The following is a 16,647-nucleotide window of genomic DNA, read 5'->3' on the forward strand; positions in this document are numbered from 1 at the left end:
GCACCTTGCATGCCGCCCCAGCGGCACAGCGGCGCGGGTGGCGCCAGGTGGTGCACGCTATTGAGCCTTACATGGTAGACAAGCTGAAGGCTGCAGAGATGACGTTTAAGGAGCTGCAGCTGCGCATGGCTGATCCTGAAGTGGCGGCCAGCAACGACGAGTTCCAGAAGGTGAGGGCAGACTTGCCATGGCAGGAGTGCAGTGGGCTTGGAAGCGCTGGCGCCGTTTGCAAGACTGCGCGCCCCGCTTGCAGCTGAGCAAACGCACGGGTGCCACATCAGCCGTCTACTGCACGGACTAGCTCGGACCCTCATTCCCAGACTTGCAGGCGCGCCTGCCGACCCCCGAGCAAACCAGCAGCGCATCTGAAAGTCATCCTTGGGCGGTGCGCCCCACACGCATCGTGCTAGAACGCATTCAGCGGTAAGCTCCACCCACTAACGCGCCCCGCAGGTCGCAAAGGCGGCCGCCGAGCTGGAGGGCACTGTCAACGCGTACCGCGCCCACCAGGAAGCTGAGCGGCAGCTGGGCGAGGCGCAGCGCTACCTGAAGGAGGAGGCGGCCTCAGACCCTGACATGGCCGAGTTTGCGCGCGAGGAGATCTCGGAGCTGCAGGGGCAGATCAGGGATCTCGAGAAGCAGCTGAGCCTGCTGCTGCTGCCGCGGGACCCCCTGGATGACAAGGATATCATGCTGGAGATCAGGTGGGCGTGTTTCAGTGCGATTTTTTTGGATAGAAGATTGCAAATTGCGTCGGATGGTACTTGCTGGGAGTGCAAGGCTCAAATCGTTGGCAGGCTGTTTCTCCAGACATGCCTGCAACACGGGCGGTTGGTGGGGGTGCCACCGCTGTGCGGCACGAGCGCATGTTGTCCCTGTCCCGGACACGGTCGGGGCATGCAAAGTTTGAGCTGTGCCCAAGCTTAGCTGTAGAGTTGCGGGTTTGGCATGCGCCACGCCTGTGCTCGGGGCCCGTGCGCCAGTTCCAAGGCCGTGACTGCAGTGCCCAGCTTGACCCCCCGCCCCGCCACCGCACGCGACGCTGCCGCGGCGCAGGGCCGGCGCAGGCGGCGATGAGGCGGGTATCTGGGCGGGTGATCTGACGCGGATGTACCAGCGATACGCGCAGTCGCAGGTGCGTGGTGTGAGAGCAGTTTGCAGGCTGTGGGTGAGGGTTTGGGGAAGGCATTCGCAAGGCAGCTGCGAAGGCGGGGTTTTCAGGACCGTCTGTGACAGCGGGAACGAGGAACTTGCAAACTGGCCAGCGTCCACGGCGGCGCGGCAGGGGTATGAGGACGCCCTCGCCTGCCGCAGCCGTGCGGCTGCCGCTCAGGGGTGGGGCGAACCAGCAGCAGCTGCCATTTAGGAGGCGGCGTCCTCCCCGAGCGTCAACGCGCTTGCGGGCCCTGGTAACTCGGTACCAGCACACGTTTTTGACCTGCTTGTTCTCCCCACCCGCTCAGGGGTGGAAGGCGTCGATGATCAGCAGCACTGTGGCGGAGGCCGGCGGCTACAAGGAGGTCATCCTGCAGGCACGCATAAGTTTTGGCCTGGGGGTGGGCCAGGGTGGGAACGGGGGTCGGCAGTGTGCCCGTGCATGCGTGGGCGCGTGTGTGAGACGTCTTGCCTGGCGCCGCAAGGCCTGCAGCGAAGCGGGCACGGCAGCTGCTGCTGCGCTATGGCTTGGAATTGGACGAAGCCGCCAGGCCAGCCGCTGGGACGCCTGCTTGCAAGCCCCGCGGCCAGGGCTGTTCGTTAGGAACTGCGCGTCCCTGAAGCGGAGCGTGCACGGCCCTCAACCTGAAACCTTCCCACCCGACGCCATTGTCCACTCACAACCCTCCCTCCTCGGGCCACCCTGGCAGCACCATGACCCGCCATCGCCACCGCAATCACCCCTGCCACCACCCACCCCCAGGTCAAGGGGGACAGCGTGTTCAGCAAGCTCAAGTGGGAGGCCGGGGTGCACCGCGTGCAGCGCGTGCCGGCGACAGAGGCGGCGGGCCGCGTGCACACCAGCACGGCCACGGTGGCGATCATGCCCGAGGTGGGTGGCACGGGTGCGGGCATTCATTTGTGCGGACGAGCGTGCATTGTGCGGGGGTTGTTTTGGGGTTTACCGTATTCCCCCATTGGGTGCTGCGGGGTGCATTTTTCTGTGCAGCCATCAGCATCCCGACATCCGCCACCTGCAAACCCTCGAACGATCGACCCCCCATCGCCGCAGGTTGACGATGTGGATGTGACCCTGGACATGCGGGACGTGGAAATCAAATTTGCGCGGTGGGTGGCGGCAGGGGAAGCTGTGCACCGCTTCCCGTCCTCTTGGAGGCCCACCATTGCATGCAGGGGCCAGCCACGCAAGCCTGGATAGCGGCTAGCGCTACTTTCAGGGGCGCGCTTTAATTACAGGGACCAGCGCTGATTTCTTGCCCGTGGGTGGCGCGCTGAGGCGCGCAGGGAACGCGTCCCTCTTGCCCTCAGACGCATCAGCTGCTGCCCAGCGTTCTGTGCAAAATCGACGCCCCCTGGTCCCTGCTGCCTTTGGTCGTTCCCTCACAAGTGCCCTCTCACCGGCCCGGGGTCCCGCTGCTCATTTGCAGCGCGTCCGGCGCGGGCGGCCAGAACGTGAATAAGGTGGAGACCGCGGTCGACCTCGTCCACAAGCCGACCGGCCTGAGGATCTTCTGCCAGGAGGAGCGCACCCAGGCGGCCAACAAGGAGCGCGCGTTCCAGATCCTGAGGGCGCGCCTGTTCGAGGCCGAGCTGCAGCGGCAGCAGGAGGAGATCCGGGCCAAGCGCATGAGCCAGGTGGGGCGGCGGGGCTGCGGTGCCCTGACCCTTGGGCTGCGGCGGTTGTGCCCAGAGCTGTTTGCGTCGGCAGTGGTGGTTGAGCCCTGGATTTGGGCTTCAAGCATTCTGGCGGAGGGAGGGGCTGCCGGGCTTCCGACCTTGTCCTTGCCCTCGGAGCTGTGGCGCACACTGGGGGCGTACAGCATTGCTTCAGCAGCTGGCCCCCTCTTTGACTCCACCGGCTGCATTGGATACGACAGTCAACCTTGTTTTGCGACTTGCAACCCTTTCCCCCCCAAAACCCTTCATGTTTTCAGGTCGGCACGGGTGACCGCAGCGAGAAGATCAAAACATACAACTACAAGGACGGCCGCTGCAGCGACCACCGCCTCAAAATGAACTTTGAGCTCAACAAGGTGCGGCGCCTGCTGACAGGGCTCTGCAACAGGGAGGATTCGGCGTAGCGTCATGCCCCCATTGCGTCCAGAACCTGAAAACTTCGCACCGGACAAGCTGCACGCGCCCTCGTCGTCCGTTTTCCTTGCAACTGCGCGCGCTGGGCGCACGCCCCCATTCCAGTTGATGTGCAATCATCAACTGCACCTGCTTATCTTCAACAATGCACACACCCACTCGCGCACGTACATGGAAGGCGCGCAAACGCACACGCGTGCACGCACGCACGCACGCACGCACGCATGCATGCATGCACGCACACGCACGCACACACACACACACGCACACACTTTACCAAGCCTTCTCTCACACCCGCGTCACTCGCAACCACCACATTTTACCCACCACCAGACCCTTGATGGCGAGATCGAGGACCACATCCAGGCCATGATCAGCCTGGACCAGCAGGAGCGCATGAAGGAGCTGGCAAACGAGATGGCCATGGCCTGAACCTGCCCGGCCACGTGGTGCACGCAGCATGCCAGACGCGTCGTTTCTGATTTTGTTAATAGCGGGCCGCCTCGTGCGCGAGTGCGAGGGCCCGCCGCTGCCGCGGCTTTGTTCTGAGGGTGTTGCTTTTGGTGCGCTGGGCTCGTGCACTGCGCGCTTTTGTTGTTGCGGTTTTCGCGTCGTCTTGTGTCTTGCTTATTCACCAAAGCTCAATTGCTAGCAAGTGTTGGGCCCATCTCCACCTCTCACACGCATTTCAGTGCGCATTGAGTACAAGCAAAGAGAAGAGTAACCTTGACTCACGACGCAGGGGCAGCGTCTCTGTGAAAGACTGAACGATGTGGATTGGTAATTCAGTAGGCTGCTTCTTGCAAGCTGAAAAGGCGATGATAATTGAACAGGCATCTGTCACGTATTTGCAGCGCCAGCCATGCAATGCAGGCCACTTTGGCAATCTTAGATCTCTGATAGGGATTAGGAGCTCGCAAGCTGGGCGCAGGCCGTGGGGGACCCTGGCTCATGCGAGTGGGTGTACTGGGCTACAACCACACAGTATTGGGTCGGACGCGCCCTGTTGGCTGGTCCTTGTACAACCAATTGATCAAGGGCGTTGTCATGGTGAACTTTATCGTGCGAGGGTGTGCGGCGCAGCACATACAGGTCAGCTAGAAAGAATCGCGCAATGGGAAGCCATGGTGGACAGCCAGGGCACCAGCTGTGAACCTCCCCAGCAAGCCAGCCAGGCGCAGCCAGCCCAAGTGCACGCGCGTGATTCACACTCCATTCGACTTCCACGCCGTGGGAGTATGCGCGATGAGATTCCAACCCTATTTGCACAACTGATGCAGTGCCAGGACGACAATCATCATCACAACCGCGTGTGATGTGACGTCGCCCAACCTCCCACTGATCAGCGGCGCTGCGCCCTGGCCCTCTGAGCGCCGTACCGTCGGGATGCTGCACCTCCAGGGGCGTATCATGCCTTGTGCCCAGGTCCATACCAGTTTCACAGACATCCATAGGATTGCGGTGTGATCGACGGATTTATATGAATAGACGCAAGCGATCTGGCCGAGATCACCCGCCATGTCGAAGCATGCGGCACGACCCGAGCCTAGCATATATGATGTCCATGCAGACCTGGGTGTTCCTGCCTCAGAGCCTGTTGTGCTCGCCCTACTGGGGGACTTGCTCAAACACCTGCAATACTCTCGTGGGCAGTGCTACCAGCTTGTGGATCGAGTACAGTCGCTTTACAAGGCACGAACAGGATAATTGACGCATCACTGCGAGCTTGCTGTCGTCCCAGGTGCCACGCGTCGCGGCAGCTGGCGGGAAAGCTGCTGCAGCTGTCGACGCGCACTCAAAATGATGATTTGTGAAGTGCGTCGGTGTGGCACGGGGTGGTTGAACATCGTCACACGCACCACTATCTGGTTTTGCAGGCAGCAGTTGCAGCGCAGGCGGACAGCAAGCGCAAGCGGTCGTCCAGCCAGATGCGACGCGTGTCCAAGGTGAGCTTGCGCGCTGGGCCCCTACAGGACGGCTTCCGCTGCCGCGACAACAAACACGCCCCCGACGCCAAACGCATGCGGCGCACCACTCCTCCGCAATACCCAATGCCATTCAATCCTTTCCCATCCGCAATTGAATTCACAACAGTACCTGCAGCAGCTCTCCTGCCAGCTCGACGCCCTCAAGGCGCTGCCGCTCAGCACCCTGGTGCAGCTGCGCGCGCCGGTCGTGGTGCTGCTGGGGCCCTCAACGCTGCGGCCCAAGGAGGTCTACGCCGTGCGGTTCGTGGCGCCAGGCAGCGGCGGCGGGGCCCAGCAAGGTGCGTGCGCAGCATTGTGTTGGGGTTCACCACGCTCAGCAATGCGGCGAGTGCGGGTCTCAACAGACACATCATCCCCTGGCAGAAAGCGCGGGCCATGTTGTGCAGGGTATGTGCTGGACTTAGCGGCACGTCCGAGGGCCCAGCTAACAGCTGGCAGCATCGCCTCTCTGCAAAGATCCTTGCTGCTGCGCGGTGCGCAGGGTGCCAACATTCGGCTGAGCAGCAGCAGGCGCCTGGGCCGAGCGCCAAGGAGCTGGCGTCTGCGGGCAAACGGCTGCTGCGAGCGCTCATCGTGCAGGGCGGCGCAATAGAGGAGTGGACGAATGTGGCAGGTGGGCCTGGGCCATCGGACGGGCCGCCGTGTGCTGCTCGCAGCCGCAGAATGTTGTCGTAGGAGACATGGCCCACAGCACGTGTTGTGTGGTGCGCGCCAGCAGCAAACAACGCTTTGCCTGCCCTTCGCAAGCCTTGATGCGGCCCATTTCTCAAAACAAAATATTCACGCGCCTCGTGTTCGTACTTCGCCCGACACTCCCCCCACTCCACACCTCCCCAGCTGCCACCAAGATGTTCATCATGGTTCAGGCCCCCGCCTCCCAGGCCCCGCCAGCTGGCTTCCTGCCGCGGCGGGGCTTTTCCCTCAACTTGCGCAAGGCCTTCCAAGTGGGCACGGGCGGAGCCTGGCCCGACAGGCATTGTCAGTCCGCTGCTGAGCTTGAGGTGCCATGCCTGTGTGCGACGTCCTGACGTGGCTACGCAAGGTTGGATTGGCTGCAGCTTGTCTCCAATCCAGTCTCTGCCTGGGGTTGCGGCGCTTGAAGCAATCCGTTATTCCTCGAATCTTTGCACCTTCAGGTCAACATTGAGGTGCAGCTCGCGACAGGGGAGTGGCCTGAGCCGGCAGCGGCATCCAAGCAGCAGCAGAAGCCGCAGCAGCACACGCCCCAGCAGCAGCGGCAGCAAGGGCCGTCGCAGCTGTCTCTGGAAGAGCAGCTTGAGGTGTCTATGCAGCTGTGCGACTCTGCATCAGACTCAGATGATGACCAACAGCGACGGCGGCAGCGCAAGGACCACTACCAGCAGCAGCAGCAGCAGCAGCAGCAAGGCGCTGATGATGTTGGTGGTGGCGGCACAGACACGGAGAACGGCGACGGGCTCTTGTGGCTGCAGTGCGTGCACGCGGTCAAGGGCATGCGCCAAACGGAGCAAGCGTGAACGCAGTCAGATTTCCTCATCCAGCAATGCACTGTTGACGGTCTCATGTATCATGGCAAGTATTGGCTGCATTTCGCAGGAGCGCAACACTAGGGGTTTTGCGTGACCGTGGATGTGTACGCAACGTCGCAAGCACAGGTTCGGCAGGAGTGGACTGGCCTCGCTGAAACGCGGTGACCATTTTCTGATGATGTGTGATCAGAGTATCAATTTTTGACCCGGCCGCAAAGGCGGTGTATACAATGTAACCCCCGATGCTCATGCGACTGATCATTGACCGCAGCGAGGATCGATTTGTTGACTGCACCTTGCTCGCGGGCAGAGTATCACAACAGCCCAAACGTGCCCAGCCTCAGAACACTGCACTCAAAAACAGGGACAATAAACACGTGGTTCGGCAGGTGCTCCTCACAAGACAGGCTATGTTTGCTCAAGTACGAGGAATTGTCTGGGCCACAGCTGCCAGGCACACAACGCGCGCAGCAGCCAGGCTCACAGCAACCAAGGAAAAGGCAAGCCAAGGGCGGCTGCTGATGCAACAACGGCCACGGGCAACTCAGTGTTGCGCTGCATTGCGCTGCACCAGGAATGTACTTGATAGGGGGGTTAGGATTTACCAAAACCTAAGTGCCTGGTTCATTTGCCACCTGGCTTGGAGGTTTGCAGAACTCAAATCGTTCCGACTGGAGCCACAGCTATGACCCCACAGCAGTGCATTGGCAACTGCTCGCAGCTGACAGGGCGCCGCCTCCTCTGCATCCTGCATGGCGTGCCCGCCTGCAATCTCACGCACATCTGCACCCCAAACATGAGGCATGCAAGCCAGGTGCCCCCCAAATCATGTTCATATGTGATCGGATAATCGTGGGCAGGGAGCACGACCTTAGCACATGCACCTGGTGTGGGACACAGCTATGCCCCACACCAAGAGCAAACCTGCAAGCGCGAGGCTCGGCAGGCACGCCACGCCCTGGCACGCAGCATGGCCGTTGAGCAGGACAGATGCAGGCGTGCCAAAGGGGCCTGGCTCACGGCCGGCCGGCAGAACCGCCTCATCTTTGGGTACGTACCTGGTGTTGTTGCGCTTGACAGGCGCCTGGTTCAGCAGGCACAGGTCTCAGCACAACCCATGAAACCTCACAAAATGGGGCGAAGCCGGCGGGTGCTCAGCTACAGCTGCCCATGCTGCCTCTTGCTGCGGCTGTTCGTCCATTACTGTGTGCAAGGGGGTGTACGCATACTTGCAACTGCCGACCAGCTGCTGGGCGCCTCTGAATGGTACAATGAACCATCAGTAATCATGCATCCCCTCTTCCGTGCATGCAAAGGCTTGGAAGATGGTCACTTGGTCACAAGAATGCTAAAGCGAGTTGATGCAATGGGCTTCACTGCATAGCCAATGATCAGCACAACACCCAAACAGCCGACGCCTGTTAATCATAGCGCGGTCTTGCAAGCCCTCAATCGAACTCGTCGTCAGCCACTGCGCTTGCGCCGGGGCGCCCGGCTCCGGCCCCCGCTGTCCCGCGTGCGCCACTCGGCAGCAGCACTTGCGTGGCCACGGCCCCGCCCGCGCCCGTGTTGAACCCGCCGTCCTCCTCGTCGCTCGCGCCGCCCGCCCCAAACTCCGACAGCCCGGCGCCGAGCACGCGCCGCATTATGGACGAGCCAGAGGCTGACGCAGCTGCCGCGGCGCCCGGCACGAGCGCGCCGGGCGGCGCAACGAGTGTGACGGCCGCGGCACGCCGGGGGCTCTGCGTTGTGCCAAGGTGAGGACGAGTGAGGAAATAACGGGAGGAGGGACGTTAGCATTTTCGATATTCTGTTAAGGCTGGCAAAGGCACAGGCAAAATGCTACGCCCACACACGTGCGCCGTTCAGGCTGCCAGGCATGCCTTCGGTGAAGGCGCTGCCGGGCGCTCCCCGCACCGCACCCACCCGGCCGCCGCCTGCCGACAGCCGCCGCTCGTCCCGGGCCGAGCCCAGTGGGGACAACCCCATGGCGGGCTCCCCTCCCAGGCTCCGCCGCGAAGCCGGCGACAGCATCCCGCCGCCTCCGCCGCCGCCACCCATACCGAAAGCGGCCCCCGCGCCCGGGCCCGCAACGGCGGCCCCCGCGGCGCTAAGCGGTGCGGCTGTCGCCGCGGGGCCCCCTGCGAGCTGGGCAATCCCGGCCAGCCGCAGGGGCGGGACGAGCGCGGCGCCCCTGCTAAGAGCGGGCCTGGCAGGGGGTGGCGCCTCTGCAGCCGGCCCCGCCACGGCCGCTTGAGCCTCAGCGGGGCGGCCCCGTGGGCCAGGAGTGTTGGGGTCTGCTGAAGCGTTGCTCGTCGCATCCGCGGCCGCAGCAGGGGCAGCGTCCGCCTCCCAGTCAAAGTCGCTGCTGTCGCCGCTTGTGCCGCTTTCAGAACCCAAACCTTCTGCAGCCGTGGCAGCCGCCTCCCGCTGCTGCGTCTGCGTCTGCGCCTGCGTTCGCGCCTGCGCCTGTGCCTGCAAATGCATCTGCTGCGTCCGCTGCTGCTGCGCCTGCTGGTGCTGCTTGCCGTGCAGCACCTCTTCATCCTGCTGCTGGCCCCTGCGCTGCTGCCCGGCAGCTGCGGGCGCTTCCTCATGCCGCCGTCCCTCCGCCCCGGAACTGCTCACCATGAAACTTTGGGAGGGCAGCTCCCGTTCAGCTTCCGCCACCTCAGCTGACTCACTCTCAGTCCAGTCCGTCTCTTCGCCTTCCACAGGGGATCCGACAGCGGTGGGCCGCGGCGACTCAGCGCTCGTCAGGTCAGCCGGAGAGTCACAGACAGGGGCGGGCTGATCCAGCATCGCAACCTCTGCTGGGGGCCGCTGCGCATGCTGAAGCTGTTGTTCTGGCGCAAGGTGCTGCTCGTGCTTGTGTGAGCGTGTGTACTGCTGCTGGGGGTGCTGCTGGGATAGCTGCTGCTGCTGCTGCTGCATCTGTTTCTGCTGCTGCTGCTGCTGCTGCTGCGGCTGCTGCTGCTGAGGCAATGGCGGCGGCGGCTGCGGTCGCTCTGGCCGTCGCTGCTTTCCCAGTGGCGAGGTTCCCTGCAGCTGTGCACCACCTACTGCCAGGTGCCGCTCGTTGTCTGAATGATCAAACGTTGCTGGCTGTGAACTCACAGCTATTTGAGGCTGAGCTGATGAGGATGCTCGTGTGGGGTCCCACCTCTCCTGCTCTCGTTGCTGCTGTCTGGAGAGTGGCACAGCCTGCTGCTGCAGCACGGGAGGTGCGTGCTGTTGGAGCTGCTGGCCCCCCGCCTGCTGCTGCCATGCATGCTGCTGGTGCGCGGGTTCAGAGTGTTGCTGCTGCTGCTGCTGCTGCTGCTGCTGATGCTGCTGATGCTGCCACTGTTTTTGCTGTTCCTGCTGCCATTGCTGCCGATGCCAGCTCTGCTGGTGCTGCTGCTGCTGCTGCTGCTGGTGCTGCGGCTGCTGCTGGTGCTGCGGCTGCGGCTGGTGCTGCTGCTGCTGTCCCTGCTGCTGCTCCTGGTGCTGCTGCTGATGACTTTGCCCCGTGTAGATCTGATGTCCAACTTGCTGGTGCGCCACCTTGACATCCGCAAACAGAGTGCGGGCCGCCCGTGGCGGCTGGCCAGCATCGGGCTCCTGGGAGAACTCATCCCCACCCACATTGCGCCGTAGGGGGGTGCCCTGCTGGGATGATCGAGCTGCATGTGCCGTCCAGCTGGGGCTGCGGGGCGCATGTGGAGGGGCGAGGGCCCACAGGGGGGTTTGGTCGCGATGATTGTGCTGCAGCGGGCCGGGGGGGGGGGGTGCAGGGGTTCCAAGCCAAGGGAGAGCAGCAGCTGCAGTCGCCTTAACAACAGGCGGCGCGGCGCCGCACCTGCAGGTGGCCAGCAGCAGCGCCGCCTGGCGATACCACTCAGGGAATGTGCGCTCGAGAAGCGCCAGGTAGCCCTGAGTGACCACATAGAGCTGCGGCGGCAGGGCAGCGGGCCAGGGTTGGCCGGCACTAGCCGTCCCTCATGAGGCACCACATGTGCATGGGCGTGTGCATGCGCATGCCGCATGCGGCTTGAGTTTGGAGGTCGGACCTGCCTCTGGGGCTCAAGGCCGCGCACTGCGGAGTCGCTTGGGGGTGAAATCGCCCGCGCACCTGCACTTGCTCCGGGGCGCCGGTCTGGGGGGCCGCGCTCTGACGCGCTATCGCCGCAAGCAACTGGTCGTTACGGCGTCGCGCGGCCGTGTGCTGCTCGTCCAGCTTGGCCTGCAGCGGTAGCGCCAGGTTGTGCCAAGGTAAAATCGATGCGCGAGCGCGGCGCAAGCAGCAGCATTGACTGGCGTTGCCCAAAAGCTCACCTTGTGGTGGCGCATGCTGATGGTGCTGGGCAGGACATCCCTGTCCGTAGTCAGAAGCATTCTTCTCTGCCGTAGCCTAGCTATCTCCCGTGTCAGGGGCGTCTGATCCATCGTACCGTAGGCGCCGATCAGCGGACCTGCCCGATCACCGCGCAGCTTGACGAGACAATCAACATGAAGCTGATTGCGCTGCACTTGTCGGGGCGAGCGCGGATATCAAGGCGGCAGCTGCTGTGACACAGACTGTCAGGTTGTTGACTACGGTACCGTACCGGTGTGTGCTGCTCCAATAACCGTATGCAGCTGAGAAGCAGGGGTTTGCTGAGCATGCAGGCTGGCGCATTCTTACCAGTGCATGGAGCTGATGCAGGTGGTCAGTGACTTGGGCTTTGGGGCGGCCCAGCCACCTCGCTGGTCGACAAATTACCCCTCTGGTGCCGCTGCGCTGGACGGCCATTTTTTGGCTGCAAAGGCCCGAGAGTTGCTGGAGTAGGGTACCACCAGCCCACCATGACTGCGTCCAGAGTCTTTACAATAGCCCACAGGCCCAACCGCCGCCTCGGTTGTCGCGTGCGCACACTGTGCACAGGACCCAATGGCAGGAGCGCAGCGCGGCTGATCGCGTGCGAGCTGCAGTACAGCCCTGAAAGCCACACATGCATTGCTTTGAAAAATAGCATGTGCAGTCCGCTGCAGCGACATGACCGCCACGCGGCAGCCAGGGGCCAAGGCGGGAGCAAGCTTGATACAGCCGGTGACGGGCAACACGGCCGCGGCCGACGCAATCACGCGCTGCACCCGCAGACACCAAAAAATGCCAGGGAGCGATAGCTACGCCACAAACGAGGGGTGCTGAACTTGGGACCGTTCAACGCCACAGCTAGCTGCTGCCACGCGCGAGGGCACGGGCGAGTGCTTGCGGCCGGTCGCGGCGCTTGTCACCTGCATCCCGCCTTGCAAGCATGCAGTCACCCATACCTCCGCGCTGGCATATTCAAGCATGCACGCCGCGTGCCGCCCAACTCATGCCGAACGTCGGAGGGACGATTGCGAGCAGGGAAGCAAGGACTTCTCGCCTGCATTCCACAGCTGAGCACAGGGCCGGTTGCATCGCTGCCCAGCAATCAGTTGAGAGGAATCGGCACGACAGCCGCACACGTGCTTGAATTCAAAGGGGGACGCAGGGCCACCGGCGCCCCTCGCCGGCACCGCGCCACGCGCCAAGGCCCGACGCGCATGCAGTACAGAGGTGATTGATCGTGTGTGTATGTGTGCAGAATGCATCCCTGCAAACACGTCACAAAACCAACCGATTTCCCTAAGCCTCGGCTTCTCGCCGCCCCAACGCCGTTGGGCCTCCACCCGTTTTCAGCTGCGGTGGGGCAGCGCTCACAAGGCCTCTGCGGCCTCGGGCGCCGCAGCTGCTGCGACCTGCCCCCAGGCTGCGGCAGCAACTGCGCCTGCAAGGGGCCGCCGCTGGCCGCCGCCGCCGCTGCGCGCGGCCGGGCTCAGGCCTTTCCGGCCCGCTTGGCCTGGAAGGTGGTAGCAACTGCGTCCATGAATTGCTCAGTGTTGAGGTACTGGTCCGGGGTGACCTGCAGGTAGGGGGTGCAGGAGGCGGCCGTTTTGTTTAACGGTTAGGATGTTCCATGGCTGACACACAGCACAGTTGAGACGAGAGGCGGGGGTGAGAGCGTGATATGGGAAGGGGCGGTCCTAAGCTCAAAAAAGGCCGGCCACCAGGGGACCTCTTTAGGCTGCCCTGACGCCCCCACCCCGAGGCCATGTTTTCTGAAAACCCATCAATGGCATTGCAGCACCCCTGCTTACACACACATCTGTATCATCCTGCGAACACACACACACACACACACAACGCACAACCCCCTTACGTTGTTGCCGTGCTGGCAGATAGCCAGGTCCTTGGTCACGGCGCCGTTCTCAATGGACGAGATCACCGCCGCCTCCAGGTCGCCGCAGAACTCAGCCAGCTCAGCGTTGTCGTCAAGCTTGGCCCTGCGCGCAGCAGCAATGCGTTACGCACGAGCCCATGAGCGTGAGCTTACGCGCCGGCACGGTTGTCGGCACAAGCATGACAAGAATAAGCGTGAGAGCCAAACGGTGCAAGGGTTGGCGTGAGGGGTTCAGTGGTTGGTGATTGAGGGTGGTGGAGCGGGGGGCAAAGATATGGATTGGAGATGATGGTTTGATTGGGGATGAGCTGGCTTTACCAAGCGGCGAAGATGTGCGTGCTGGCGGGGCCAAGGGCGTGCACAAACCGGAGCCGCAGCAGCCTGGACGCACAAGTGCGCCGGCCCGGGCCGCACCTGTGCGCGAGGCCACGCGTCCAGGCGAAGATGGAGGCCACGGGGTTGGTGCTGGTGGCGCGGCCCTTCTGGTGCTCCCGCCAGTGCCGCGTCACGGTGCCTAAGGGATTATCAGGGTTGATGGATCAGGTCGACGGTGGGACGTCGCAGTGCTCAGGGGTTTTTTCAGGGTTGGGGGTTCAGGTTGATGGTGGAGCGCGGGGGCGTTGCCTTACGGGAGGGTGCGGGAAGGACTTGGATTTGGAAAGAATGAGCGAGTAGCAGCGAACAGGCTTGAGAATTGGCGGGGGCTCTGTGGTTTCTTTGCTGGACGCAGGGCTGCTGGGGAGGTGGCTCCCCAGACAAAAAGACGGAAAGGCCACCTCCCCAGCCGCGCCGCGCGCGTCCTGACGCTTGGCAGGCAACCGCATGGAGCCCCCTGCCCAGCGCATAAAAGTCTCGGAGCCCCGGACGGACAGAATCATAACGCGGGGAATCACAAAATAGCAACCAGGGCCCCAACAAGACTGCCCGATGCCGGCGATCGCATGCATGCCGGGCCAAAAGCCAGGCCGCCGTCTGCAGGTTGGCTTGGTTGTTGACCACACAACTAACGCAGGGCAACAACTCCCGCCGGCTGGAAACCGGTCGCATCTCAACAATGTGGTGACGTGCGCTTTGTGCAGGTACACTAGATGATGATCGTTTCGAAACCACCATGACCGCCGCGGCGACACCCCCAGCCACCGCCCTGCAATCCTGCCCAAAGCAACACCCTAGACATTGCCCCCCAAACCCAGCCCAGCAAACGTGCCACCAGCCCCGTCAGCACGCACCGTGCGCAGCCTCTGCCTCCACGGTCTTGCCGTCCGGGGTGATGAGCACGCTCGTCATGAGGCCCAGCGAGCCATAGCCCTGGCGGTAGGGGATTGGGAAGGTGTGAGGTGTGTGAGCACACGCACACACATGTGGTTGTGTGTATGTGTGTGTTTCTGTGTCTGTGAACGGGGACCAGAGACACTCGGAGGTCCTGTCTTGAAAGGAAGCGATCAGGCGCACAAACGTCCGCCATGGTGTGATCTCACGCAGCAAAGAGCGCTGCCGCCCAGCCGCGCCGCAGGGCGCGCCCCACCTGCGCCACGATGTCTGACTGCACGTCGCCGTCGTAGTTCTTGCACGCCCACACAAAGCCGCCGCTGCTCTTCAGGGCCTGCAGGGGGCACGCGCACGAAAAGGCTTGTGTTTGCCAGTCGGGGTGACACTTTGCCAAGGGGCGTTTGCGGCAGGAAAATGATGTGGTATGAGGTAGTGACCAAAGCGGGTTGAAAGGAGGTGGTGGCGTTGCGGGGTCGCGCCAGAAGAGGTGGTCGAGTGAAGGGGCGAGGGCGCGAAACAGATGGCGCGCGAAGAGGGCGCAGGGCTGCAGCGCGGGGCAATGCGGGGCGCAGCCCAGCGCCCGCTGGCCTCTCACGCCCGCAAGAAGCACGCCCAATGTTCTTGAAGCGATCACGCCACACGCGCGAGGCGTGCGGCTGAGCACACCCGCCCCAGCCCGAGCCCCGAGTCTCTGTGCGCCCAGCCACCCCCACCTGCGCCACCATGTCGTCGATGAGGCGGTGCTCGTACCAGATCCCGGCCGCCTCGAACTTGGACTTGTAGTCCGCCTCGTAGATCTGAGATCGATTGGACGAGGGGGGGGCTGGTTGAGTGGCTTCCTTGAAAACCAACATGGTCTCGATTTTGAAAGCCTCCAGATAAGCCAAGAGATAGGCCCCATTGACCAGCAGGTGCAACTTGAATTAAATCACGACATCCCTCCCACCCAGATGTCGAGGCTTGAGACATGGTGTCCATTGCCCAACCTCCACACACATATGAGATATGACCAAGACAGCCTGCCCTCCCAACCACCAATAACCCCGACACCGCACAGCCATGCCCAATCACCCACCAGGTAGGAAAGCAACCAGTGCCTTGCGCTCCCTACCCCCCCCCCCCTCACCCAACACAGCCACATATCTCAGTCCCCACCTCCTGGAAGATCATAAGAAAGCGGCCGTCGTAGGCCTTGAGAATGGTGTTCTTGGTGGACAGGTACAGCGGCCAACCCTTGGACAGGGCGTACTCGAAGCACGACTGTGAGTGTGTGTGTGTGTGTGTGTGTTGGGGGGGGGGGGTGCACAAGCGTGTGAGTGTGTGCTCGAGAGGGGAGGACGGCGCAGAGGCGCAAGGCATGGATGGAACGCGGATGAGTCGACTGTGGTTTGCGGGTCGGGGTTGTCTCATGGGTTCTCAGCCGCGCTCAACAAGACTGCAGGGAGCTTCTTTGCGCACAGGGTGCCGCCTAAGACGATTCCTTGGCACCCACTGGCATCAAAGTTGCGAGGCTGCGCTCTGCTTACAAATCTGCATGGCACTGCGTTGCATCACCCTGCTCTCATGCCCGCGCACCCTGGCGAAGCCCTTGATGGAGTCGTCTGTGTTGTACATGGCCAGGCCCACACCGGGGCCCTCGAAAGTAAACACCTCGTAGGACTGCGGGGAGGGTGCATGTGTGTGTGTGTGACAGGGCGCGCGCACGTGCGCATGCGAGTGCGTGCAAGCAACCATGTCTAGCAATGCACCCGTGCAACGTCCAGGTTCTAGTGCTGCGGCTGCCACGCACACACACACACGCACACACGCACACACACACGATGCCCACCTGGGCCTCCGTGCTGCCCTCCGGCGTGAACTTGAGCTCCAGCTTGCCAGGGCCCGGCACCCGCAGGTCCGTGGCGCGGTACTGGTCGCCGTACGCGTGCCTGCACAGGACGACGCATGACGAGCATGGTCAGGCTGCGGGCGACGCATGACATGAGCGCGGCACTACAGAGGGGTTGCGCAGAGCGGAAGCCGTGGGCGCAGCGTCCCTGGGGACAGACGCAGCCTCACAGCATCGCAGCCAACGCGCGCGGACGGCAGCGCAACTGCGCCACTCTTTGAACCCAGGCGCCGCGAAACCGTCCACGTGTCCGCAGCCGGCCGGCGGCCCGACCGTGCGCCGCCCACCTGCCCACGACGATGGGTTTGGTCCAGCCGGGCACGATCCTGGGGATGTTTGAAATCACGATGGGCTCCCTGAAAACGGTGCCGTTGAGGATGTTGCGGATGGTGCCGTTGGGGCTCTTCCACATCTGATGGGTGTTGGGTGGGGGGTTCGGGGTCGGGGGTGCGGGCTGGTTGAGTTGTGTGGGTGGGTGGGGTAGGTCAGGTTGTGCT

The 16,647-nt window shown here is 63.0% G+C and overlaps 4 protein-coding genes across 4 annotated transcripts; 3 read left to right on the forward strand and 1 right to left on the reverse strand.

Moving 5' to 3' along the window:
• Window positions 1-71: 71 nt before the first annotated feature.
• On the forward strand, window positions 72-3,699 carry MNEG_1231 (Peptide chain release factor 1; the record flags this gene model as incomplete). The annotated part of the gene is made up of 9 exons (XM_014050287.1): window positions 72-170; window positions 454-704; window positions 1,057-1,135; window positions 1,464-1,556; window positions 1,919-2,047; window positions 2,228-2,283; window positions 2,604-2,811; window positions 3,111-3,209; window positions 3,601-3,699. 9 exons carry the CDS (start codon window positions 72-74, stop codon window positions 3,697-3,699), a joined length of 1,113 nt encoding a protein of 370 aa, XP_013905741.1.
• A 1,496-nt stretch (window positions 3,700-5,195) lies between these two features.
• On the forward strand, window positions 5,196-6,751 carry MNEG_1232 (hypothetical protein; the record flags this gene model as incomplete). The annotated part of the gene is made up of 5 exons (XM_014050288.1): window positions 5,196-5,213; window positions 5,362-5,533; window positions 5,737-5,868; window positions 6,093-6,199; window positions 6,392-6,751. 5 exons carry the CDS (start codon window positions 5,196-5,198, stop codon window positions 6,749-6,751), a joined length of 789 nt encoding a protein of 262 aa, XP_013905742.1.
• Window positions 6,752-10,033: 3,282 nt separating this feature from the next.
• MNEG_1233 (hypothetical protein) lies at window positions 10,034-10,402 on the forward strand (the record flags this gene model as incomplete). The annotated part of the gene is made up of 1 exon (XM_014050289.1): window positions 10,034-10,402. The coding sequence occupies one exon, from the start codon at window positions 10,034-10,036 to the stop codon at window positions 10,400-10,402; it is 369 nt and encodes a 122-aa protein (XP_013905743.1).
• A 2,186-nt stretch (window positions 10,403-12,588) lies between these two features.
• On the reverse strand, window positions 12,589-16,562 carry MNEG_1234 (isocitrate dehydrogenase; the record flags this gene model as incomplete). The annotated part of the gene is made up of 10 exons (XM_014050290.1): window positions 12,589-12,675; window positions 12,973-13,096; window positions 13,408-13,507; window positions 14,223-14,301; window positions 14,519-14,596; window positions 14,976-15,059; window positions 15,418-15,522; window positions 15,838-15,921; window positions 16,091-16,190; window positions 16,438-16,562. The coding sequence occupies 10 exons, from the start codon at window positions 16,560-16,562 to the stop codon at window positions 12,589-12,591; spliced, it is 966 nt and encodes a 321-aa protein (XP_013905744.1).
• Window positions 16,563-16,647: the final 85 nt, after the last annotated feature.

Source organism: Monoraphidium neglectum, assembly GCF_000611645.1.
Source record: "Monoraphidium neglectum strain SAG 48.87 unplaced genomic scaffold scaffold00119, whole genome shotgun sequence".
In the NCBI taxonomy this organism is placed as follows: domain Eukaryota; kingdom Viridiplantae; phylum Chlorophyta; class Chlorophyceae; order Sphaeropleales; family Selenastraceae; genus Monoraphidium; species Monoraphidium neglectum.